We start from the raw sequence: 26,314 nt of genomic DNA, 5'->3' as shown, positions 1-26,314 counted from the left end.
CGGGTGGGGGGACGACGACTCCTGTTCAGGGACATCTGGCAGGCGCACGTCTCCGACGCCTGGGCCCTCGAGGTTGTGTCTTCCGGGTACAAACTAGTTTGCATCCCTCCCTCCAGTTCGGTTCTTTCGTTCCCGGGGATCCCCAAGGTGCGGCCGATTTCTTCACTGCCATTCGCACCCTTCTGGACAAAGGGGTCATCGCTCCGGTTCCTATAGAGGACCTTTTTGTGGTTCCTAAGAAGGAAGGTTCGGTGCATCCCATATTGGATCTCAAGCGGTTAAACCGTTTCCTCCGTCTTCAGCGGTTCCGGATGGAGTCCCTCAGATAGGTGGTGGCCTCCCTGGAAAAAGGGGAGTTCCTGTCCTCTATCGACATCCAGGGCGCTTACCTTCACATCCCGATCGCTCGTGTTTCCTGCGCTTTGCAGTGGGGACCGACCATTACCAATTTGTCGCCCTCCCCTTCGGCCTGGCGATGGCTCCTCGCGTATTCACGAAAGTCCTTGCCCCTGTCTTAGCCTTGCTTCGTTCCAGGGGAGTCTTTCTTCTTCCATATTTTGAACTATCTGCTCATCAAGGTGCCCTCCTATTCGCTGACATCCGCCAGTGTGGACCTCACGCTGCAAACCTTGCAGCGGTTCGGTTGGATAATCAACCTTCCCAAGTCCTCACTTGTTCCGTCCAGGCAGCTTGTCTTTTTGGGGATGCTTCTGGATACAGAGGCTGGGGTGCTGATCAGAAGCTGGGGGCTGTTTTTTGGACTTTTGGTTGGTCAGTGGTCACAAAATAAATGCACACACTTTCAATCGGATAGTGTGTGATGGAGGTGGGTGAGTGCGATCGCAACAGCGCCGTACACATAAGCTGCGTTATGGATGGGAAGTGATGTAGTGGGTATACGCCCCTAGTGCATTTACCTAATATAAGGTGATGGGTGTTCTCGACTTGTGAGCTGTGGCCAGAGGAAGCGCTTCGTGCGCGAAACAGCTGTCGCCACTTACTGTTTGTTTGGTTGCACTGTATCGCGTCTGCTCCTGACCCATGGTGAATAAAGTAAATGAAAACGTCGATTGGTGAGAGCCGCTGGATTATTTTCTTATGTTGTACCTGTAAAATCCTTTTCTCGCCGAGTTCATTGGGGGACACAGAAGACCAGGGGTATGATGCTGCTCACTAACATACAATGATTAAGGAGGGGGGCGCACTGCCCACTGCCACCAATGCAGAGACTGAAGAACATTACCGGCACCCGACCTCTGAGAGGACACTGTGATCCGCGCAATTAACCCCTCAGGTGCCACACCTGAGGGGTTAATTGCGCGGATCACGGCGTCTTTTTAGACGTCTGGTGCTGGTAATGCGAGTCACAGAATTTTTTCCCCCCACGCCGAACTGCTGAGAGCGCCGCCGCAAGCAGACAGCAGGTATCGGCAGTGGTATCGGGGACATTTGCACGAGTACAAGTACTCTGCAAATGTCCAGTATCTGTCCCGATACCGATACTGGTATCGGTATCGGGACATCCCTAGTCTCCGCCATGTACCGTGCGGACATGTTCTATTAATCTTAGGACTACTTTATCTGAGGCAGTTGATCCCACGTGTTCACGGAACCTTTCAAATAAACAGCGTATGGTCTTACCAATATAAAACCTACCGCACACACACAGTACTAAATAAACAAGAAAATTACTTCTACATGTTATCAATGTTTTCACTCTGATGTAAACCTCCAAATGAGACAGAGGACCATTGTAAGTTGAATTTACAAAAGGAGCAACTTCCCGAACGTTTATTCCCCTGTGGGCGCCAACCATTCAACCATGTATCCCGTTTTTTTTTTCCTTTTAAAATGGCTCCTTACTAGTTTATCCCTTAGGGTATGACACCTTCTGAAGGATACTAGGGGTCGTGAACCCCCACTATCCCCAAGACTGGCGTCTCCCTCCAACATGTTCCAATTATCCTCAATGATTTTCCTGATTTGCTCTGCCATCGAACTATATTTGAAAGAAAAAACTACTGGAGAAGGCTGCCCCCTAATACTGGATCTTTTCTTTGCTTGTAATTCTCCCCCTCAAATAGTATCGGATGCTCGCATCATTGTGTCATTTAATAATTCCATGGGGTAACCCCTAGAAGACAACCTACTCTTCAGGTCTCTTGCTTGCTTTTGGAAGCTTTTTTCAGTGGTATTAATTCTGGCCAGTCGTGTAAACTGGCCAAATGGTACAGCTTGCTTATCACTAGTTGGATGGAAACTCGAGTGATGTCAAAGGGAGTTGGTGGCCGTGGGTTTTCTAAAACCCTCCGTCACCAACTCCCTTTCCTTAACGGATACCAGGACGTCCAAGAATTCCAAGAATTCTAATTTTTCACCTCCAAATACATATGTAAATTTCATATTCATCTCATTTACTCTATTAAGGGTATTCTACAAAATCGCCAAACTTACCTTCATCACTACGCCACACTATGAAAACATCATCCACAAACCTAAAATAGGTGTGCATATGTGAAAGATATGGGTTGGCAGTCGAGTATACGCATCTTCAAAACGTGCCAAGTAGAGGTTGGCAAAGGTGCATGCTACGGATGTACCCATAGCCGTACCGCACCTTTGCCTAAACCAACTGTTCCCAAACATGAAGGCATTGTTGTTTAGTATAAAGGCAAGTGCCTCTCCAACAAAATTCAAGAAAATTCCACTCTTGTCCATGTTCTTTAGGATCTCAATTACTGCCTCAATGCCTCCATCTTGGGTAATCAGTGTATAAAGGCTCTCAACATCCACATCCAGGGACACCAACTAAAATCCTTCCTGCCACTGGATGGATCTTAATGCCAGTAGCAAGTCGGATGTGTCCCTAAGATGAGAGGGCATCATACGCACAGTTGGTCTAAGAAGCCAATCAATATATTTGGAAAGGGGCTCAGTCACTGACCCAACCCCCGAGACAATAGGTCTCCCTGGGGGCTCGGTCAGTGACTTATGGATCTTCGGGAGAAAATACCAAGTGGGTTTTCTTGGATATAATGGAATACGTTTTTCTGCTCTATTTCTCGATATAAAGTTCTTCTCCACATACTTATGCAACAGACTCTGCATACTCCCCTGGATCTCATGGGTAGGGTCCCTCTTTAATTCCTCATGTATATTAACATCTTTTAATTGTCTATGAGCCTCACTGATATAATAACTGTTACTTAAGAGGACCACATTACCCCCCTTGTCCACCGGATATTGTTGTTCTGTAGCCATTTCAAAGCCAGTTTTTCTCTTTCCGTGATGTTTTTCTTGGCCTGGGGGTAAACCAAGGCCTTTACCCCTTCCAGGACTTTTCGCTGAAAAACATAAATGCTGGAACCGACGGGCAAGGGGGGGTTATATGTGGACTTGATACTGCCCATAAACACCTGAGAACTCTGTATCCTCAGTCCTATTGAGCTCACCACCCACCATCCATTCGAGGCAGATCATCTCTGCGGAATCAAAATTTGCATTCATACTAAATCCTAAATGCCCTATAGTGACTGGACGTTCGCCTCCCCTATCAAACAGTTTCTCCTGTGTGTGCGGTAGGTTCTTAAAAATCTGTCTCAAATTTAATTTTCGTATAGCCTTGAGTAGATGATTTCAAAATCAACAGGGTCAAGGACAACAAATCCTATTTTAATGTATCTGTATAAATAGAAAGGTGCTGAAGACAATGGTTTCCCATATAGTAGAAAGAAAGGGTATGCGAAAGGAAAGTTTTTTTTTGGGCATAGATCGTGTATGGAATCGAGTGGATTTGTTTGGTTAATGCACCACAGGCTTCCCTGCTAACATCCGACAAATGAGTTGTAAAAATGAAATGTGAGCAGAGCCCGAGATAGCTGCCTGGTTAGACAAAATTAAGGCGTTACCTAGGAATGTAGGGGGTCATTTATTATGCCAAAATACGCCTGTATTAGGTGTAATTCTGATGCAGATTATGGTGCAAAGGTTTATTTGCACCTCCATCTGTGACTTTTTCCTGCTCACGCCAGGTCTAAATATGTGAGTGGGGCGGGAAAAGTGACGGACCGACAGGCCCTTCTCATTCATCATTTTATATGCCGTTTTAGGCGTAGAAAATTGTCTAAATGTAAGACAGCTAGGAAGACGTCTTACATTTATAAGCAATGGTGAAACCGCCAAACTTATGAGGCAGACACCTCTTCATTGCTGTCTGGTCCACTGCCAGGTATAGGGGTTATTAAGACTTGCGTCTAAATCGCTGGTCTTAATAAATGACCTCCATACCAGTGTTTCCCAACCAGTGTGCCTCCAGCTGTTGCAAAACTACAACTCCCAGCATGCCCAGACAGCCTTTGGCTGTGCAGGCATGCTGGGAGTTGTAGTTTTGCAACAGCTGGAGGCACACTGGTTGGGAAACACTGGTTTAGACAATTGAAATGAGTTCTGCTTGTTGCAGTAATTGGTTTAATACCATTAGCACTGGAAATTCTACAGTCTGCTTTCACAATAGCCGGTCCTCACATGGCAATGTGAATAAGCAGGAGTCTTGATGAATCGGTTATTTCTACACTTGGATGAAACAATCGGTGTACTTTGGTTGCTTGTGATCATTGCTGCTTGCAATGTGATTACAGTTAAAGGAGTATTCCGGTTGTTGGAAGTTATCCTCTATCCACAGGATAGGGGATAACTATTAGATCGCTGGGGGTCCTACTGCTGGGACCCCTACTGTTCATAAGAACAGAGGCCCCGTATCCCCTGCAGCCCCCCTGAAATAAATTGAGCGACTGGTCGGGCATACGTTTGACCGCCCTATTAATTTCTATGGGAATTCCGGAGATAGTACAGCGCTCAGCTAGCTGCAGAGCTCCCATAGAAATGAACAGAGTGGCTGCATGCATGCCTGACCAGCCGCTCCATTCATTTCAGGGGGGCTGCAGGGGGTACAGGGGCCCTGTTCTTGTGATCGGTGGGCGTCCCAGTGGACTCGCCAATCTAATATCCAATGCCCTATTCTGTGGGTAGGAGATAACCTCAAACAACCGGAATACACCTTTAAACCTTTTGTTCTTGCATAGGTTCCCATATGTACCATACATTTATTTTCCAGATATGGTTGTGATAATGCATACCCACGTTCACTTTAACATATACATTTATGAATGCCTGACCTAAAATAACACTATAAATGTTCTTTTCCCCAGATGTGCAGATAAATATTAAGCGATGTCTGAGTGACGGCTGTGACACGAGGGTTCGTGGTCTCCGAGCAATTGGCCACCAAAAGATTAAAAAGTCTGCAGTGTCTGTATCTGATGCATCGGCAATTTGGTATCTTTCTCTGCTGACGTCACTTGTGACAACTTCAATGGAGACAAACCCAGCCCTTGCTCAAGCTGTCCAGCAGCACACACAGTATGTAAAATGACCTTTCTTGTGCCTTTACATTGAGTTTTGCTGTTTCTTCTACAGTTTCTTGTAGCTCTGGTGATACCTCCTACAGATTCAAAGATAATATTCAGTTTACATCTTGCCTTATAATGCATGAGAAATGACAGGGATTTGTTTTTAGGAAAACTCCTGTTTATACCCCAGATAAGGTTTTTGGTGCACCCAGGCATTTCCACTTTGTTCGGTGCACCATCACTCCACTAGTGATGCTGCCCAGCACCTTTCCTTCTTGTCTGGTCAACAGTCCATAGCGTTTGAGCTGGTAGTGATGAGACAAGGGAGGCCAAGTGCACTGACCAGAGTCGCCACGTCTGAGATGCACCATTAAAACGAAGCATTTCTCAGGACAGGATTTCTACAAGCAAATGTATGGTTATCAGGGCTCTACCCTACATTGCGGTATGTTTACTTTGAGGGCTCATGCACATGACCGTATGTATTATCCAGTCCGCAAAACATGTGACATCCGTGTTTTTTTGTTTTGTTTTGTTTTTTTTCAGATCCATTGTAACAATGCCTGTCCTTGTCTGCAAAAGGGACAAGAATAGGATATGTTCTATTTTGTTTGGGCGGAACAGACTCTCGGACATACGGATACTGAATGCACACAGTCATGTCCGTTTTTTTGCACCCCCTTATAAATGAATGGTTCCAGATACGGGCTGCAAAAAAAAAAACGCAACGGACACAGAATCAAAATACGTTCCTGTGCGTGAGCCCTAAAACTGATTTTGGAGGTGACAGACTTCTTTTATCCATTTCAAAACTGGGCCATTTCCCCACTTCTTTTACTAGACACATTTTCAGGTTTTTTTTCAGCATATGCGTCTTTGAGCGCCATAATTTTTTTTTTTTTTTTTTTTCAGTGCTATATTTTTTTTTATGTATTTTTTTTTTTATTATTATTTTTTTTATCTGACAGAAGGTTTCTTGTTACATTTTTTTGTTATAGCCTCTAAAATAAGTTTTTAAATTGTCCCCTTTTCTTAACGGTGGTTAGGATACATAGTTTACAGTTGTGGGGGGGGCTAGAAGCTGGTGTGTTTTTTTTTTTTTATTTTTTTTTTTTTACTTTGCATGCTCCCATAAGGTATATAAGACTTTTAAAGGTCATTTAAACATTTTTTTATTGCTGATGTCTCTTGTCTCTGGGCCTGTATTCCCCTGTAACCGGGCCTAATATGTCAGCCACAGTTACATTTTACATGTCTGTTGAGCCTTATTCCAGAGCTGATCATCTGGATCTGCAGCAATCATATGATCACTTGGACCAGAGCAGGAACCAGAATTGCAGCGTTTTATTGAGCATTGTGTATTCAGCGATGGAGGTGTGGAGGGTAAAACAAAAATCCCTGCCTTCTCTATGGGGAGTCCTGCTGTACCCACTTCTGCAGCTGCTAACTTTGCAAGGAAACCCAAGAAGTGTGGCCAGCCTTGACATTTGTCGTTGACGTGTTGGATACTCTTTGTAGCGTTGAATATTTTGACTTACTAGATTACTTGTTTATATAGAAACCCAGTTAGCATGTTGTATGCCTGTGATTTTTGGGCAGATGTAACATCTGCATTGTAGTTACCACCATAAATGGAAGCCAAGTGCTATGCTGGATCAGTGGCTTGACTGACACCAGTGGAGAAGATTGAACCATATTGACTCATATTGGGGTCTGTTCATTGTGTTGTTGGCAAAGGTAGTGCCAACAACACAGACATGACCGAATTTGTGATGGACGTTCCTAACAAAGCCTCCAATGCAGTTGTTCTCAGAGCCTGACGCATACACCTGCTTTTTATGTATATTGCAGAACTCTTTGCTGTACTGACCATCAAAAAGCAATGAAATAGGCTCTGCTGACACATGCACTACTACTCCTATCATTTACAGTGCCATGAGACAGGTTTTTCTGGCAGACTCTAAATCCATTCATGCATGAGCTTTCAGACACTTGTATTTGCATTGTGTAGTCACGTGTTTATTTTCACTCTATGCAAAGCAAATCTGCCCTTTTAACAATGTAGGTCTCCATTTTACAGCAGAAGAATAGTGTAAGTGGCGTTTCACCATAGAGACACTTTAAACATGCTGTGAAAGGACATTAACACAGCATCCAATAATCCAGATATTCTGAACTCCAGCATTTGTTTCCTGCATGGAGCTGCAGCAGCAAAGCAGAGACCAATTGGAAAATTACTTTTGAGTCCAGGGCTCCAGATGTTGGTATGATAGTTGTAAATACAATAAAGAGAGGCATTTGGCTCCTAAATGTTTGGACTAAAGAGCAAACTGCACCCGGAGTCCTGCTGTATAGAGGTAATTCCCTCCAGCTACAGCGGTTTTAATGTAGAGCACGTTTTTTGTAAATGCTGCCGTCCACAGTCCAGTGTAGTAATTGCAGTCCACAGTCTGATGTGAATGCTTCCCTTATTGTACGGTTGGCTCAAACATTTTGGCAGGCAAATGCCCAACCATGTTTTTTGGAGCCCTGAAGTCCTATTTGCAGAAAGTCATTATTTTAGGCTCCTTTCACACTAGCGTTCGCTGGTCCGCTCGTGAGCTCCGTTTGAAGGAGCTCACGAGCGGACCCGAACGCAGCCGTCCAGCCCTGATGCAGTCTGAATGGAGCGGATCCGCTCAGACTGCATCAGTCTGGCGGCGTTCAGCCTCCGCTCCGCTCGCCTCCGCACGGACAGGCGGACAGCTGAACGCTGCTTGCAGCGTTCGGGTGTCCGCCTGGCCGTGCGGAGGCGTGCGGATCCGTCCAGACTTACAATGTAAGTCAATGGGGACGGATCCGTTTGAAGATGCCACAATGTGGCTCAATCTTCAAGCGGATCCGTCCCCCATTGACTTTACATTGAAAGTCTGGACGGATCCGTACGAGGCTATTTTCACACTTAGCTGTTATATGCTAAAAATAATGCAGACGGATCCGTTCTGAACGGAGCCTCCGTCTGCATTATTATGAGCGGATCCGTTCAGAACGGATCCGCCCGAACGCTAGTGTGAAAGTAGCCTTAGTTTGTTCCAAAAAGTGATTTTTATAAGCTTTTTAGGTGAAATCTACAGATGAAACTCGAATAATTATAATATGTGCAAAGTTCACTTATTTCAGTAATGCAACTTAAAAGGTGAAACTAACATGAGATAGACTCATTACCTGCAAAGCGAGATATCTCAAGCCTTTATTTCTTATAATTTGGATGATTATGGCTTATAAGTAACAATCTCAGGTCCCCTTTGCTCCGGCGGTATGGATTAATTAGCTGACTAGAGTGTGACACTTTGAGCCTAGAATATTGAACCTTTTCACAAAATTCGAATTTTAAGCTGAATTAATGCAATTTCTTTTTTTTTTTATCAAATCTTTTTTATTGTTACATATAAGGTAACATTATGAAACAATATTCACATGACTTTGTCTGTTTCCAGATCATACCATTACACTACAGCGTATAAGTACATGGTAGCATAAAGACATAAAAATATCTCTATTACATGTGTACATATTATTTCAAAAGGAAAGCAAGAAGACTCCTGTAACCCCCATCCCATCCCATCCCACCCCATCCCATCCCATCCCACCCAAACATATAATTAACTGGAATGCCTGGTTGTTGCTCATTCAGGTTTCTTAAAAAATCATACAACTATAGGGCTATGCGCCAGCCAATCGCCCCAAATTTTATCGAACTTTTGAGGGCATCCTCTCTTAGTGAAAACTCTCTTCTCTGCCATCAACATATCATGAACCTTCCTTACAAATTCGCCTAGTGCCGGTGGGTTACTCCGAATCCAGTGTAGCGCCACTAATTTCCTGGCAACATACAACAGTCTACCTATAGCAATTTTAGCAAATTCAGTAGTTGCGAGTTCCGAGACATATCCCAATATACATACTTTCGGGTCACTTTGCACCCTTAACTCCATATGCTGGTGTATCAAGTCTAATATCTCTTCCCAGTAGCGTGCAATAACTGGGCAGGACCAAAGCATATGCAGTAAGTCCGCAGGCTCTTCCGAACACCTAGGACACTTTGCATCCGCCCTACATCCCACCCTATGCACAAACACAGGTGTTTTATACACTCTGTGTAGGATAAAGAGTTGCGACAACTTGCCCTGCTCACTCAGGGACACCTTTGGCACTGCTTCCAGTATATCAGCCCATTGATCTTTCGGAATCTCTCCTACATCTCTTTCCCATTTACTCATCCTCGACAATGGAAAAGCAGCGAGGAATTTTTCCAACAACAAAGCATACACTTGGGATATCAAACCTCTCCTGCTACCTCCCATCAAAATCAACTTTTGAACTGCCTCCACTTTAGCTACTAAGCAGCCAGTCCTTATAGTGGTCTCATACGCATGTCTAAGTTGGAGATACTGATAAAAGCAATTACGTGGGATATTAAATTCTTCCTGCATATCCTAGAACGACTTAAAGACATTTCCCTCAAGTAAGTTCCCTATTCTCCACACCCCTCTAGACTCCCAGTTCTTAGCTGTAGAAAAGTGTAGGAACTCCGGAAATATATTGTTAAATGCAATTTCTTTTAATTTGCATTACTGAAATAAATGGACTTTTGCACGATATTCTAATTTTTCGAGTTTCACCTGTACTATTCTAAAACATTGGCAAACCTTGATACACATCACATTGATGCTAGAATAAATAAATTCACTGTATAGGCAGTTGCACTGACATTGTGTCCATAATTGTTATGGGCCATGTCCTCCTTTGCAACAATGTTATTTATTGTCCCGATGCTTTTAAAATGAAACAGGACAAAACTTAGTAGTAAATCACACTGCAAGCTACAAAATATTGGCTAAGATCCTGGTAGTTTGTCTGGCCAGATATGTTCTCACTATAATCTATCCCGACCAGTCTGAATTTATGCCAGGGAAATCCACTACCGATAACATCCGGAGAGTGCAGGTGGTGACTCAAATAGGTCTTAGACAACAGCAGCAATGGGCACTGGCATCGTTAGATGCGGCTAAAGCTTTTGACTCAGCAGAATGGGCCTCTGTTGGCCACTCTTCAATGCTTTGGTTTTGGGCCCAACTTTATTAAATGGGTCTCTCTTCTGTACAAGCACCCAAGATCTAACATCCTAGTGAATGGCATCTGCTTAACTTATTTCCCTTTGGAATGGGGACAGGGGTGCCCGCTATCTCCGCAACTATTCTCCCTAGCAATAGAGCCATTAGCCATGCGCCTTCAAAGTGAGTCTCCATTCCGGGGTGTTCCAGTAGGAGAGAGGGAGGCCAAACTGTGACTCTATGCTGACGATATGGTGCTCTTTATGTCAGAGGTGGAGGACACTCTTCCTCAAGCTAACTATATATTGATACTTCTGGCCATTTATTACAAGCTAAGCTATATATTGATACTTCTGGCCATTTATTCTGGGCTACGGATTAACTGGTCTAAATCCGTTCTGTTTCCGTTGTATGATACTGATTGGGCCCGCCTTAGTGGAAAAGTACCTGTGGTTTCCCACTTTAAATATTTAGGACTAGTTATTACTAAAGATGCCACCTCTTTCCACACTTTTAACATACAGCCTCTCCTGGATTATTGCAGAGACAAGTTTCAGGTATGGAGCGGCTTGCCACTGTCAGTCTCTGGCCGTATTAACCCGATCAAGATGATCCTATTACCTAAATGCCTTTATATTCTGGAGCATGCCCCAAACATAGTACATAAGACATTCTTTCAGCAACTTAACTCCTTGATATCACCATTCATCTGGGGATCTACTACACCTAAACTTTCTATACCCAATTTATGTCATCCTAATGCGGGAGGGGGGTGTCCTTACCTGATTTCTATCTTTATTATTTGGCAGGTCAGCTGCGCTACTTTAAGTCCTGGCTGTCTCTGTATGACCAGCTTCCCAATTCTGAAGCACATCTAGCTATGTACAGTCCTGACCAAAAGTTTAAGACTACTTGAAAAATGGCAAAAAATCATATTTAGCATGGCTGGATCTTAACAAGGTTCCAAGTAGAGCTTCAACATGTAACAAGAAGAAATGGGAGTGAGACAAAACATTTTTTGAGCATTCAATTTAATGAAAACAACGAATAAACTGAAACTTTAGGTTTAGGATCACATGCCTTTTAAAAAGCCAAATTTGTGCAAAGATGTGGATTCATTGTCATTTTCTGTCAGGTAGTCACACGTTGTTATGGCAAAGGCAAAAAAAACTCCCTTTTTGAACGTGGTCGGGTTGTTGAACTGCATAAGCAGGGTCTCTCACAGCGTGCTATCGCTGCTGAGGTGGGACACAGTAAGACAGTCACTTGGAATTTCTTAAATGATCCTGAGGGTTTTGGAACAAAAAAGTAAAGTGGAAGACCCAAAAAAATGTCATCAGCACTGAGCCAGAGGATCCAATTGGCTGTCCGTCAAGACACTGGACGATCCTCGACCCAAATTAAGGCCCTTACTGGTGCTGACTGCAGACCCATAACCATCAGACAGCATCTGAGACTGAAGGGCTTCAAAAACAAAAAACCTCTTCAAAGACCTTGTCTCCTTGAACACCACAGAACTGCTTGTTTGGACTTTGCAAGAGAGCACCAAACATGGGACATTCAAAGGTGGAAGAAAGTTTTTTACTCTCTAATGAGAAAAAATTTAACATTGATGGTCCTGATCGTTTCCAACGTTACTGGCATGACAAGCAGATCCCACCTGAGATGTTTTCTACGCGCCACAGTGGAGGGGGCACCATAATGGTCTGGGCTGCTTTTTCCTTCAGTGGAACAATGGAGCTTCAGGAAGTGCAGTGGCGTCAAATGGCCGCTGGCTCTGTCCAGATGTTGCAGAGAGCATTCCTCATGACTGAGAGCCCTCGTCTGTGTGGTAATGACTGGGTTTTTCAACAGGACAACGCTACAGTACACAATTCCCGCAGGACAAGGGACTTCTTCCAGGAGAATAACATCACTCTTTTGGCTCATCCTGCGTGTTCCCCTGATCTAAATCCAATTGAGAACCTTTGGGGATGGATGGCAAGGGAAGTTTACAAAAAATGGACAACAGTTCCAGACAGTAGATGGCCTTCGTGTGGCCGTCTTCACCACTTGGAGTTATGTTCCCACTCACCTCATGGAAACGCTTGCATCAAGCATGCCAAAATGAATTTTGGAAGTGGTAAACAATAACGGCGGAGCTACTCATTACTGAGTTCATGTTTGGAAGTTGGATTTCTGTTTTGGAACCTACATTATGCTTATTTGACATTCTTGATGAAGCCACCTATCCACCCTACACCTTCCTACAGGAAGTCTTGTTTCTGGCACGGAAAGCCATAGCAATCAGGTGGATGGGGGACAGAAGTCCCACTATGAACCAGTGGAAGATATTGGTAAATACTATAATCACATATGAATTAGTCTTCAAAAATAGGGGGTGCTTCTAAGTTCTTGGGGGTCTTGGGACCCTGGTGCTCCTCTACACAGACTTTGTATTCATCCCAAAATATGACTAATGCTATCGCCTCAGTATCTAGATAGGCTTCTCTGAGTGACTATACAATTCTCGCATATGATCTGTGCTATTTACGATTTGATATGTATGAATATGGTGTTATACCCATGTTATCAGGGCCTCGGTCTTAACCGGCTTTTTGTATTACTTTGTTTATTGCAAATGTTGACTAAAGCGAATAAAAAAAAATAAAAAATCGCACTGCAAGAAAATTTAGACTAGCATATCCAAAGTCACAGGTGCATATCCATAAAGCAAACAGGCAAACAAAATACGCATGGCAGCTCACTGTTATATAATTGCTAGTCTAAATTTTCTTGTAGTATGTTTGGAGGGTAGCTCTAGGGCTCATGCGCACGACCGGGCCATCACATGTAGATTGCGGACCCATTCACTTGAATGGCATCCACATCCAACGGTCCGCACTGCAAAAAAGTAGTGCATGCTTCCATGGGCTTCCGATCTGTGTCTCTGTTCCGCACTGCACTGTATCTCTCGGATTTCGGACTCATTCAAGTGAATGGGTTTGCATCCGTGATGTGGGGTGCACACAGCCGGTGCCCGTGTATTGTGGACCCGCTGTATGCGGGCCGCAATTTGGTCTCAGCCGGGCAACGGCCAAGTGCATGAGCCCTTAGATTGAGCACTCTCCACCCATATGCCCATGGGTTACAAGCAGAGCATAAATTTAGCTAGTTCCTACACCGCCCTGAACATTGTAGGCTTAGGTTAGGCCCAGAAGAGGCAGTTCTGTTAGTATTAGGTACTGTAACTAATGTTAATTCAACAAATTTGAGAATGAATAAGCTTACGCAGGCTTAGTGAATAAATATATTTACTAAGTGATTAAATATAAGATAAAATGGAGAAATCACATACAGAATAGTAAAAAGTAAATAATCATTACTAGCCTAAATATGGGGTAGGGATCTGGTCGGCCATACTATATCACATGGCTGTCTACCACGTTATAACACATGACTGACCCCCCAGGGCGTACAAGAGATGGGGTAAACAATACTCACATCCTACCTAGGATAATGTTGAAGTTGCTTTAATTAAAGCATTTAAGATGCACTCTAGTGCTCCAGATCAAGGTACCACCAAGGGGTTAATATCCATGCGTGGAGGGACACGCGCTGACACAAAGCTGGTCAAGGCAATCTCTTCTTTTTTTTTTACAATGCGTAAAGCCATTTTACATCTTCATTGGCTAAGAAGAAAAAGAGATGAGAAGAAAAGAGCTAACACTTGGCGTCTGCGCAGTGTGCACTGTCTTACAAACTTTGCTATGTGAACTAATGTAAACACCTGTGGGTGAGTGCCATGTTTTAATGTCTTGCTAACATCAATACTACATACGTCATATGTGACACTTCAAGGAGGTGCTTTTCTATAGGCAGTGAATAATGTGTGTGTGTATCCAGCTAAATAATTGGCTCAAACATTCTTCTACAGTCTACACATCGTTCTGAGGGAGAATTGACGGGCCTGTTGCAGCTTCAATCCCTCTCCGTTCTCGCTTCAGTGTTGGAAAAATAGACAGCTTGAAGCAAAGGGGGAGGGGAAGCGGTTGAGATAAGGAACAAGCAGCTTAAAGAGGACCTTTCACTAGAATAAAACTTGTAAACTAACTATACAGAGATGTAGAGCGGCACCGAGGGACCCGCCTGCACTTACTGTTATACCTGGGTGCCGCTCCGTTCTCCCGGTATAGCCTCCGGTATCTTCATAGTTAGGCTCCACCCAGGGGAACCTGCCGGCGTCTCATTCTCCCATGCTGTAGCGCTGGCCAATCGCAGTGCTCGGCTCATAGCCTGAGAGGATTTTTTTTGTCTCTCAGGCTATGAGCTGAGCGCTGCGATTGGCCAGCGCTACAGCATGGGAGAATGAGAAGCCAGCAGATTTTCCTGGGTGGAGCCTAACTATGAAGATACCGGATATACTGGGAGAACGGAGCGGCGCCCAGGTATAACAGTAAGTGCAGGGGGGTCCCTGGGCGCTGCTCTACATGTCTGTATAGTTAGTTTAGAAGTTTTATTCTAGTGAAAGGTCCTCTTTAAGGCAACTACCTATGAAAATCAATCTAGTTACATGAAAGAAAGATATTCACACATCTCTATCAATTAAGTGCCTAATCAAATCCCAATTTATTTGTTAGTGCAGACCACAGTTATTCCCAACAGCCCCTCCTCCAGAGCGCATGTCTCTGAGATCACTTAGAAATGTGTTCTTATCAGCACAATGGGGGATGGGTTCTATCTCTAACCCACTTCATTACAAGGAAAACTTGTAAACTATTACACAGAGTACTAAACAGAATTAAAGGGGACAGAACTAATCAGTACTTAAAATACCCTTACAATACAGATACCCATCTTTAGAAGCCAACCTTGAGTGTTGGTAGATGGGGACGAAACACGTTTGATCAAAAATGTGCGCAAAGAGCTTCCATTTTTCATTTATAGTGGGTGTAGTACCACTTTAATCCAGAATAATCCCTATTTCTTTTGTTTCAGTATGCTGCCATACTTATAATTGTTCACTGTCTGTATTTGTAAAGCATCATGTCTTAGAGAGTAAAAAAAAAACTGCGGAGCAATGACAGCAGATGCATTTACATAGATACATTTTATGAGGTGAAAACATGCGCTGTTGATGTTTTACTACAATGGTCATCAGATGGCACGCTAAGGCTACTTTCACACTAGCCTTTCTATTTTCCAGTATTGAGATCCATCATAGAATCTCAATATCGGATAAAAATGCTTCGGATTTGTTCCCATTCATTGTCAAAGGGCACAAATTGTAACTGAACACAATGCTCCAAAAAGCATTCCGTTCCGTTTTGTTGCATTCCCGTACCGGAGAGCAAGCCGCAGCATGCTGCGGTTTTCTTTCCGCCATGAGATGTGGAGCAAAACTGATCCGTCACGACCCACAATGCAAGTCAGTGGGGACGGAGCCGTTTTAACTCTCATAGTATTTGACACGATAGAAAATGGATCCGTCCCCCATTGACTTTCAGTGAGTTCATGACGGATCCGTCTTGGCTATGTTAAAGATAATACAACCAGATCCGTTCATAACGGATGCAGATGGTTATATTATCAGTAACGGAAGCGTTTTTGCTGAGCCTTTCCGGATCCAGCAAAAATGCTAGTGTGAAAGTAGCCTAAGGTTAACGGGAGCTATTCAAACTCTAACCTCATCTACACAAGACCCCAAAGTTACTGACCTTGACCACTACACTTCATTAACCCACCAGGGAAGGTTCAATAAGCAGAAAATATAATTTTCAATCTTGTGTTGTCTAATCCTGGTGTGTGTCTTATTGTCCTAAAAATACGGTAAACTTCAGGAGGTGCCATTATAATGAAGTAAAGAGATTACCTCCCAAGAGGAGAATCTGTGTAACCAAAAGTAACTAGTTTTTTTATGATGAATTATATTAAAATATTTAATGGTGACACAACCCCTTTAATGTAAAGACATTATATTTAATGGTATCATAACGTTTGTTTTATTTTATAGGAAGGCTTTACAGCACATGACGCCACTTTCCTTAACACGAGGTACTGCAGAGTTCCCAAACTTCTTATCACCAAATGTTCTTGAGGAGGTGAACAGCTTCCTTATGAGGACAGCAAGGTAATAAGAACTTACCATAGAAAACAACTTTCTCCTTTGACTACTGCATGAAGATTCTTCCAGCGTTAACCCTTCTTGTTTTTTTCCTCTTAAGCTGCTGCCCGACACCAGAAGTGAATTTAAATCTTCTTGCTTTTGCGTTGGCAAGAGGGAGTATAGCTAAAGTGATTACATCTCTTTGCACCATCATTGATAACGCCGATGTGCAATACAAGGCCTCATCTCTCATCGCTTCCATGGAATCTGTTAGAATTAGTCTACTCTATAAATATGGTATGTTGTCTATCTCTTAGCCATTTTTGCCACTCTTCTACTTTGCCTTGTGTTAAAGGGTTTGTCTGGCCATGTACATTGATGACCTACCCTGGTCTTACACTTCGCACCCCTGCTGATCAGCTGTTTGAAGAGGAGGCAGCTCTACATGTGAGTGTCGTTTCCTGTTCATTACACTGCAATTCATCTCGGAAGTGCAATGTAATCACAAGTACTCGGTCTATTCACTTGAACAGAAGGAGTACTTGTAATTACATTACACCACTGCTCCAGAGGAGACAATGGATCGTGTCGTCTCCTCTTAAAACAGCTGATTGGCATCAAGTGTCGGAATCCCACCGATCCCATATTGATGACCTATCCTGGTCCATACTTTCGGTACAGGGAGGAGAAGACGTTAAAAGGGTTTCTGTCATGGGAAAAATCGTTATGTAGCTGACTGACATTAGTGATGTGCTGATGTCAGCAGTACATAACAGTGTGTTTAACTCCATGCCTGCCGCCGTTCTCTTAAAATAAAGACTTTTATAATATGCTTATGAAGCCTCTAGGTGCTGCAGCAATGCCCTAATAGCACCTAAAGGGTCATTAGCCTATTATAAAAGTCTGTTTTTTAAGAGAACGGCGGCAGGCATGGAGTTATAAAGCATACTGTTATGTACTCCTGACATCAGCACATCACTAATGTCAGTCAGCTACATAACGTTATTTCTCATGACAGAAACCCTTTAAGGGCGTTGTCGGCATTACGGATATTTTATGTAATTTGAGTATGGGTTGTTTGGCTTAGGATTGCTGGTTACTGGTCTAAACACAGTAAGAACATATAAGAATTACTTCTGTTTGGTTTCATTGGATATGTTATTTTTTTATTCCAGCAAGGCCATTGAAATTTACCTTACTTGCTTGTGATGTCAAAGGGAAAGAGGAAAAATCAGGACCAGAAAACTTGTTGGTGGAACCATGGACAGCAGATGGTGTGTAATTATTATTTTAATGCACACTTTATGCAACTTAACTTTTTGAGGCTTTAAAGCTCAGGAATATTTCTTGACTTTTTGTATTTATTTTCCTAAAAGTATCGATCAACATGACAATTTCTATTAGCGTATTTATCTTCCAACATTACTTTATTATTTGTACTAATTATTTTTATTTTATTTATTTTTTTACAAATTTTCAACACACTTCTCTTGTTTCTGTTTTGGTTCCTAAGGATTCCTTACAGAGACTGGAAAAACTAGGGCAACCGTTATTCTTTCTTCTGGACCCGAATCAGCCTTTCAGGTTACACAGATGAGGATTAGGGTAAGCCTTTTGATGTAGAGTAAAATCGAAGTACATACATTTTTACAACATTTGTTTGGCGGTTTAGTTTTTACACAGGGAATGCAGTGTAATATTCTACAAGGATGCTGTGAGGCTTTTTTGTTTGTGTGCTTCTACTTGGACAAATTTTTCTGCAAATTTTGACATCGGCTTTGAATTCTGCATCGAAACTGCTACATGCAAGTTTTGTTGCAGGTTCCCAGTGGATTTACCCATGTGCTTGCAAAGGGTGAAATCTTCAGTAAAATCAGTGACCTACATTAACATTCTGTGGATTAAAAATGTGTCCTGCTTGTTAATTTCTGCATTGATTGTTTGTCTTCCTGCGCCATGTGAATGACAACATCTCATCCACTTTTCTGCTGATACCCTGTGGATTTTGTGGTTCCGAATCGGGAGGGAAAATCTGCAGCGTATTCAGTACATGTGAACATACCTTTTTAGACTTGGGCTACAGGGTGACTTAAAGTTGCACTATTACAGTGCAACTGAATCAGGCAATTGCAAAATCCTGGTAAACATTAACCATGTTAGTACTAGACACTATCGCTATCGCCATCAGAGGAGATGGCAACTAAAAACTGTGCCAGTATAGGAATTGTTTAGACTGCGCCGAGGGTAGGTTCCAGTGTTGCAGGGTTTCTCCTTGTTTAGGATATCTAGGGTACAGGTTAGGGTTAGGGGGTACCCCATTTTTCCCACCCCATCAGTACTAGAAGTCGGTTGCAGTATCTATTTTACATTCCCCTATTGCACCCACTTTACCTATTGGTTTATACAGAACTGTATTTTGTTCTTGTTTTCTTGCCTCCCCTAATTTTATTTTATGATATTAATCTAATAAAGGTAATGTTTGAGTTTCTATACCCTCTGTGAAAGTGGTTGAAAGTTTGCCTGTGAATTACACTAAAATTGTGGCTAGAATCCACAAACTTGACATTGGAGAGACAACTGCACGCTGGGCAGTACAAATGCTGAGACAACCATGTGCTGCTCATAAAGTCTCATTTTAAAGGGGTTCTCCACTTTTTCTATCTTGACCTAATCTCAGGATAGGTCATCAAAATCTGATTTGTGGCGGCCTGACACCCGGCATCCCTGTCGATCAGCTGTATGAAGGGAACACAGCGCTTGTAATGAGCCCTGTGTTCTCTTCACAGTCGACATCTCTGCGGAGAGCAGTGTAATTACAGCTCCTTTGTCCCAGTCACTTCAATAGGAAGAAGCAGACAGAGAGTAACTGGACGGAGGAGCTGTAATTACACTGCTCTTCGCTGAGATGTTGACTGCGAGCAGGTAAATAGTGAAGAGAACAGCGCATTCGTGTTCAGTTAATACTGCTGATTGGTGGGGTCCCCGCTGATCTGATATTGATGACCTATCCTCAGGATCGGCCAATATAGGAAAGGCGGAGAACCCCTTTAAGCGCATAATGTTCTTGCCTTGATACCTTTACAGCTCAGCATGCAGCTGCATCTCTCCACTCCGATATCGAGTGGGTGAGTGTTTCTGGAGGTGCACTTTAAAAGGCCAGCAGGAACACCTTTTGTTTAGGTTGTGAGGCCTGGATGTGATTTTTGCCATTTCAGATATAGCCCAATATAAGCCTTTATTTATCACAGTCATTTGCCTAAAATGGGGTGATTTTTGATGATTACATGTGTTCTGGAACTATTAGGCAGAGTAAATGGCTTGCTTTACACATTAGTTGTGATCACAGATATATTTAACACCATCTTACTGTGCTCTCCGGGTTGTGTTTAACTTGGCAAGAAAGCTTGTTTTTCTCCAGAAGACTTAAACCTCACCCTCTCCTAATATTGTGCTTCCATTTAAGGGTAGTTTATAATGTAAGAAGATTCTGAGTTGAATTATATAACATCTGGATTCTGCTGTGTGAATCTATTACCACGAATGATGTTTGCCTAGCCATCATGGTGACACTACTATAGATCTTCCAATTTTAAACAATTACATATGGTTTGTGTCACGAGGGTGTCAAGAGCCACGTCTGACTCCGTTATACCCGGGGTCAGGAAGTCGCAGCGGCTGGCTGCGCGCTCTATGTCTAAAGATCACGTTGTTTCTTAGTGATTGTTTTCTGTGTTTGCCTTGCTATCCTTTTTGTCTCACTCAGGGATCCGTAGCTTCTCCTCCTCAGCTGTTTCTTGTCTGCCACTCCCAACCTCCTTATATTCTCCTCTCACACTTCTCTAGTTGCCAGTTATAGAGCTTCCTGCCTGGACTTCTATACTGACCCACTGGAGCTGTGAATCCTGGTTGTTGTTCCAGAGTGCTACCCTCCGGATCCCTGTTGGGCTTTTTGTTGTCTCCTGTTGTCGCCCACCTGGGATTATATGTTGAGTCTGTATTGTCTGTCCTCCCCTTGGTGTTTTCCTTTAGAGCTAGTGGTGCGGACTAGTGTTCCCACCGCCCTGTTCACTATCTAGGGCTCATCTTAGGGAAAGCCAGGGTTTTAGGCACGTGATCGGCGTACGGGTGAGGAACCCATCTAGGGACGTCAGGGCAGCCAGGTGCCAGCCGCAAGGTGAGTCAGGGGTCACCACCTTCCCTCTCACTTGGGCAGGGCCTTCCTCTTTCCCTCCCTCTGTGTCACGTATGTGATAGTCACGCCGATCGTGATAGTTTGCTACTGTTTAAGTATCAGAAGCATAATTAACTCCATAGTGGCCATGGCGCATGATACCGGAGTAATTACCTGGACCAATCAATACAGAACTCTGTGCTCCCCCTTTCTTGAGCTTTTAGGGCTTAGCATATGTGTGCAAATGACCCAAGTTGTTTAAAAGTAGTTTAAAGTAATGTTATTGTGTGAGAAGTCATCACTGGCTTTATCTGTGTACATAAATCATGAGGGAAGCGTATAGGGGCAGCTCGACTCACAGGTTTCAGCCTACCATCACACTTGCTAAGGGGGGCCAGTCCCTCGTACTGTATTTCTTTTTAATTTTTTCGAAGGAATGAGAAAGATATTCAAAAACATTTTCATAGTTAAAGGAGTTGTCCCACAAAGGGCGTTCTATTTGAGCATTGAATTGATTACTTTTTGCCATTGTATTTTGTCCTTTTGACTAGCAACAAACATCCAAGCTACAGAAAGCTGACCTGAGTAACATGGCAAACAAATAATTGACCCACCCAGTAAAGCAGCATGTTTACAGAGGGCAGTGCCAAACCGTGGTATAGCGTAGCAGCAGGTGGCCTGTGGTCAGACTGTTAGCCTTTGGGGCAGTTATCCAGACCCTGTGTTACCTACAGCGATTCTTTATAATCGACGACTACTTATGATTTCATTGCAACATTGTTGCTGCAGCAGTTTTTTCTGTCTTAAATAAAAATAAAAAAATGTTTATTTTATATTTGTGTTAAGATTCATGTTTATTGGAGTTCATTGAGTTCATGTCTCTTGTCTTGAAGGTCCGGAGAGGTGCCATTGGTGCCAAGTGTGGCTTGGTATTTGCTTACAACTCTTCAGAAAAATTCAATGCAGAAGAGCATTTCCAAAAATTTGAAAATTTTGATACATGGAAATTATCAGACTTTAGACATTTTGTGAAAGAGAGGTAATTTCTTTATAGAACACATAATATTTTCAATTATTAAAGAGGTTATCCTGGTGAGCAATGCAGGCTCCCGGCAGCTTTTCAAAGACAGAGCCGTACATCATATAGTGGCGGTGCTTGGTATTGCAACTCAGCCCCTTTGACTTGAATGGGGATGAGCTGCTACTGGGCCATGTGAATGATATACAGTGATGTCTCTGGCCTAGGAAGAGGTTGTGGTGCTAAAGGCCTCTTCTTACAGCTGATTGGCGTGGGTGCCAGGTGTTGCATCCCCGCAGATTTGATACTGATGACCTTTCCTGAGATTAATATGTTGTCAGTCAGCACTACGGATGTAGCGTGGTGGTGCACGTGTCCTAGGGTTGACGTCCCATATAAATAGTAAAGGACCGGCACTCACTCCTGATTTCTTTTGAAAAATATGTGGCAATAAACAAGCATTTCAAAAGAAACAAGGAGTGAGTGCCGTTCCTTTACTATTACTACTTTCCTGAGATTAAGTCATCAATATCTTTTCCTGTATAACGTTGATTGATATGTATATACATGTGGTAAATTGTCTTTACATCGCTACTTCATTAACATCAAGAGTTCCCTGGATAGTAGGATATATTTACCTTAGGCTACTTTCACATTTGTGTTCGGGGCTCCGCTTGTGAGTTCTGTTTAAAGGCTCTCACAAGTGGCCCGAACGCATCCTTCTAGCACTAATGCATTCTGAGTGGATGCGGATCCGCTCAGAATGCATCAGTCTGGCAGCGTTTGCCCTCCACTCCGCTCAGCAGGCGGACACCCGAACACTGCTTGCAGCGTTCGGGTGTCCGCCTGGCCGCGCGGAGGCAAACGGATCCGTCCAGACTTACAATGTAAGTCAATGGGGGCGGATCCGTTTGAATTTTGACACAATATGGCTCAATTTTCAAACTGATCCATCCCCATTAACTTTCAATGTAAAGTCTGGACGGATCCGTCTGCGGCTACTTTCACACTTCATCAAACATATACATATCACATTTTTTTTGCACATTTTAAACAGGCTTTTGTTCTGGTGTTTTTCAAGTCCTATAGAGATGCCTAAGGTCAGACACGCACACAAGCGAGTTCAATGCTAGGAACTTACAGCTCGTGTCAGTGTGAGGTCCCAATCTGACCACCGCTCCTTTGACAGGATCACACAGCATTATAATGATTTAAAAGGGCTGATGCACACAAACTTTTTTTTTTTTTCCCATGTCCATTCCGTTTTTTTCACAGCCTGTTTGCGGAACCATTCACTTCAATGGTGCCACAAAAAAAACTGAACTGACTTTGTGTGCGTCCCGTGTCCATATATCTGTTCCACAAAAAAATAGAACATGTCCTATTATTGTCCACATTATGTTCTGCAAAATACGCAATGCACTTGGCCGGTGTCCGTGTTTTGCCGATCCTTAAATTACTGACCGCAAAACATCCAACGGTTGTGTGCATGAGCCCTAAGGCTGAGTGACCCTTAGAGCCCTGGAATCTACTGAATTGCGTTGACATAATGCTGTCGGTGTAATACAATAGATTCCAGGACTTTCAGGGTCGCACAACCTTCTAAATCTTTATAATACTGTGCGATCCAGTCAGAGGAGCGGAGGTCAGAAAGGGACCACACACTGACACAAGCTCTGAGTTCCTTGCATTGATCTTGCTTGTGCCTGTCTGGCCTAAGGGAAAAAAAGCACAATGCAAAAAATACGTAAAAAACAAGCTTTGTCTGTAGTGAATTTGAACACATACAAAAACTTAAAAACTGTAAAAACAAGTGTGTGAAACCACTCTTATTGGCATTGTTTTTTTTTCACAGGAGTAGCAAGCCGTCCACAGAAGGCGAGGAGTGTGATCCCATTGCCTGGTTTGAACTTGAAGAGGAATGGGATGAAGTCGACATCAGAATGCAGCGGTGTAAAATTGCAAAAGTAAGTACAGTATATCTGACTACATGTTTTAAAAGTATAATTCATATTGAGATTCATATCTGTGTACAGTGCTTTTGGTTTATGTTGGTGCTATATAAGCAACAGGAAATTATATATTTTATATTTTCCCACCTTTGTCGGCTCCGTCCAAGTCCTGATTGACAGGGCCAGGCAGCGCTCGCATCTGTCTGCCAGCCCTGTGCTCTGGCAAAATTTTGCGGTATTTAGCTGAACGACGCAGGCACGGTAAGGGAAAGACGCTTGCAGGCTACAAACTTCCTCATCGCGCCTGCGCCGAATACTGAACGGTGTGAGATTTCACCAGAGCACAGGGCTGGCAGACAGGTGCGAGCGCTGCCTGGCCCTGTCAATCAGGACTTGGAGGGAGCCGACAAAGGTGGGAGAACGGAGCCTCTAGGAGCAGGAACAATAGAGGCTAATTAGCATATTATAAAAGTTCGATTTCTGCAACGGGGGCATAGATAAGAGTAGGAATAGGCTAGTTAGGGTTAGCTGACATTAGCACATTTCTAATGTCAGCTAGCTTAATAGGGTTAAATCCGGTGACAGAAACCCTTTAAACACCACAGCACCATTCACTGTTCTGTGGCCATTCTTTGGTACTGCAGCTGATGTTCCTGTTCAAGTGAATGGGAGTTAGTCTGGCAGTAGATATGGCACTGTGGTGTTTCGGATGCGAACTCTGTTTATTTCAAGAATCTGTATGGTGGGGCTGCTGAGTGTTGGACCCCCACCGATCTCATATCGATGACCTATTCTAAGGATATGACATCAATATGTTAGTAACATAAACCCCTTTACCACCCACTAGTTTCATGCTTTTTTATTTATTTTTTCCCTGCACATCATATATAAAGTATATAAAACTTTTGCTAATTGGTTTCATTTTCCCCTCCTTTCTAGTACTGGATGGTGAAATTCCTATGCACTAGAGAAGACACAGCAGAGCGTCTAGGTGTTCAGGGCATCATTGCTTCTGGTTACCACAGGCCACTGGAAGCAAAAATTGATATAAATGTCACATGTCTGAAGTGTAAAGATTTAGCAGCTGACAGTTCATGTGGAATGACTCTCATCCTTAAAACATTGCTGTTTGTTCAACAGCTGGCATATGATATGGTGAGTTCTATATCCAGATATATCCCTGACATTTGTGCTGTACTTCTTAGTCTTTAACCACTTCAACCCCGCTAGCTGAAACCCCCTTCATGACCAGGCCACTTTTTACAATTGTGCACTACACTACTTTCACCGTTTATTGCTCGGTCATGCAACTTACCACCCAAATTAATTTTACCTCCTTTTCTTCTCACTAATAGAGCTTTCATTTGGTGGTATTTCATTGCTGCTGACATTTTAACTTTTTTTGTTATTAATCGAAATTTAACATTTTTTTTGCAAAAAAAAGACATTTTTCACTTTCAGCTGTAAAATTTTGCAAAAAAAAAAACTACATCCATATATAAATTTTTCGCTAAATTTATTGTTCTACATGTCTTTGATTAAAAAAAAATGTTTGGGCAAAAGAAAAATGGTTTGGGTAAAAGTTATAACGTTTACAAACTATGGTACAAAAATGTGAATTTCCGCTTTTTGAAGCAGCTCTGACTTTCTGAGCACCTGTCATGTTTCCTGAGGTTCTACAATGCCCAGACAGTAGAAACACCCCACAAATGACCCCATTTCGGAAAGTAGACACCCTAAGGTATTCGCTGATGGGCATAGTGAGTTCATAGAACTTTTTATTTTTTGTCACAAGTTAGCGGAAAATAATGATTTTTTTCTTTTTTTCTTACAAAGTCTCATATTCCACTAACTTGCGACAAAAATTAAAAAATTCTAGGAACTCGCCATGCCCCTCACGGAATACCTTGGGGTGTCTTCTTTCCAAAATGGGGTCACTTGTGGCGTAGTTATACTGCCCTGGCAATTTAGGGGCCCATATGTGTGAGAAGTACTTTGCAATCAAAATGTGTAAAAAATGGCCTGCGAAATCCGAAAGGTGCACTTTGGAATATGTGCCCCTTTGCCCACCTAGGCTGCAATAAAGTGTCACACATCTGGTATCGCTGTACTCAGGAGAAGTTGGGGAATGTGTTTTGGGGTGTCATTTTACATATACCCATGCTGGGTGAGAGAAATATCTTGGCAAAAGACAACTTTTCCAAAAAATTTTATACAAAGTTGGCATTTGACCAAGATATTTCTCTCACCCAGCATAGTTATATGTAAAATGTCACCCCAAAACACATTCCCCAACTTCTCCTGAGTACGGCGATACCAGATGTGTCACACTTTTTTGCAGCCAAGGTGGGCAAAGGGGCACATATTCCAAAGTGCACCTTTCGGATTTTGCAGGCCATTTTTTACACATTTTGATTGCAAAGTACGTCTCACACATTTGGGCCCCTAAATTGCCAGGGCAGTATAACTACCCCACAAGTGACCCCATTTTGGAAAGAAGACACCCCAAGGTATTCCGTGAGGGGCATGGCGAGTTCCTAGAATTTTTTATTTTTTGTCACAAGTTAGCGGAAAATGATGATTATTT

The 26,314-nt window shown here is 42.9% G+C and overlaps 1 protein-coding gene across 2 annotated transcripts in view; it reads left to right on the top strand.

The window, feature by feature from the left end:
* The window catches only part of ZZEF1 (zinc finger ZZ-type and EF-hand domain containing 1), a 140,934-nt gene that overhangs the window by 18,514 nt on the left and 96,106 nt on the right, over positions 1 to 26,314 (top strand). For both annotated transcript variants that reach the window (XM_044285185.1, XM_044285184.1), the window contains exons 6-13: positions 5,208 to 5,418; positions 16,494 to 16,610; positions 16,705 to 16,883; positions 17,762 to 17,860; positions 18,100 to 18,191; positions 21,651 to 21,796; positions 23,631 to 23,742; positions 24,667 to 24,882. In XM_044285185.1, the coding sequence (XP_044141120.1) occupies positions 5,208 to 5,418; positions 16,494 to 16,610; positions 16,705 to 16,883; positions 17,762 to 17,860; positions 18,100 to 18,191; positions 21,651 to 21,796; positions 23,631 to 23,742; positions 24,667 to 24,882 (1,172 nt within the window). The remainder of the gene's footprint in view (positions 1 to 5,207; positions 5,419 to 16,493; positions 16,611 to 16,704; positions 16,884 to 17,761; positions 17,861 to 18,099; positions 18,192 to 21,650; positions 21,797 to 23,630; positions 23,743 to 24,666; positions 24,883 to 26,314) is intronic.

The sequence above is a fragment of the Bufo gargarizans genome, chromosome 3, assembly GCF_014858855.1.
Source record: "Bufo gargarizans isolate SCDJY-AF-19 chromosome 3, ASM1485885v1, whole genome shotgun sequence".
Taxonomy (NCBI): Eukaryota; Metazoa; Chordata; class Amphibia; order Anura; family Bufonidae; genus Bufo; species Bufo gargarizans.
Note: the sequence above shows the minus strand (reverse complement) of the source record. Positions and strands in the feature narration are given on the sequence as shown.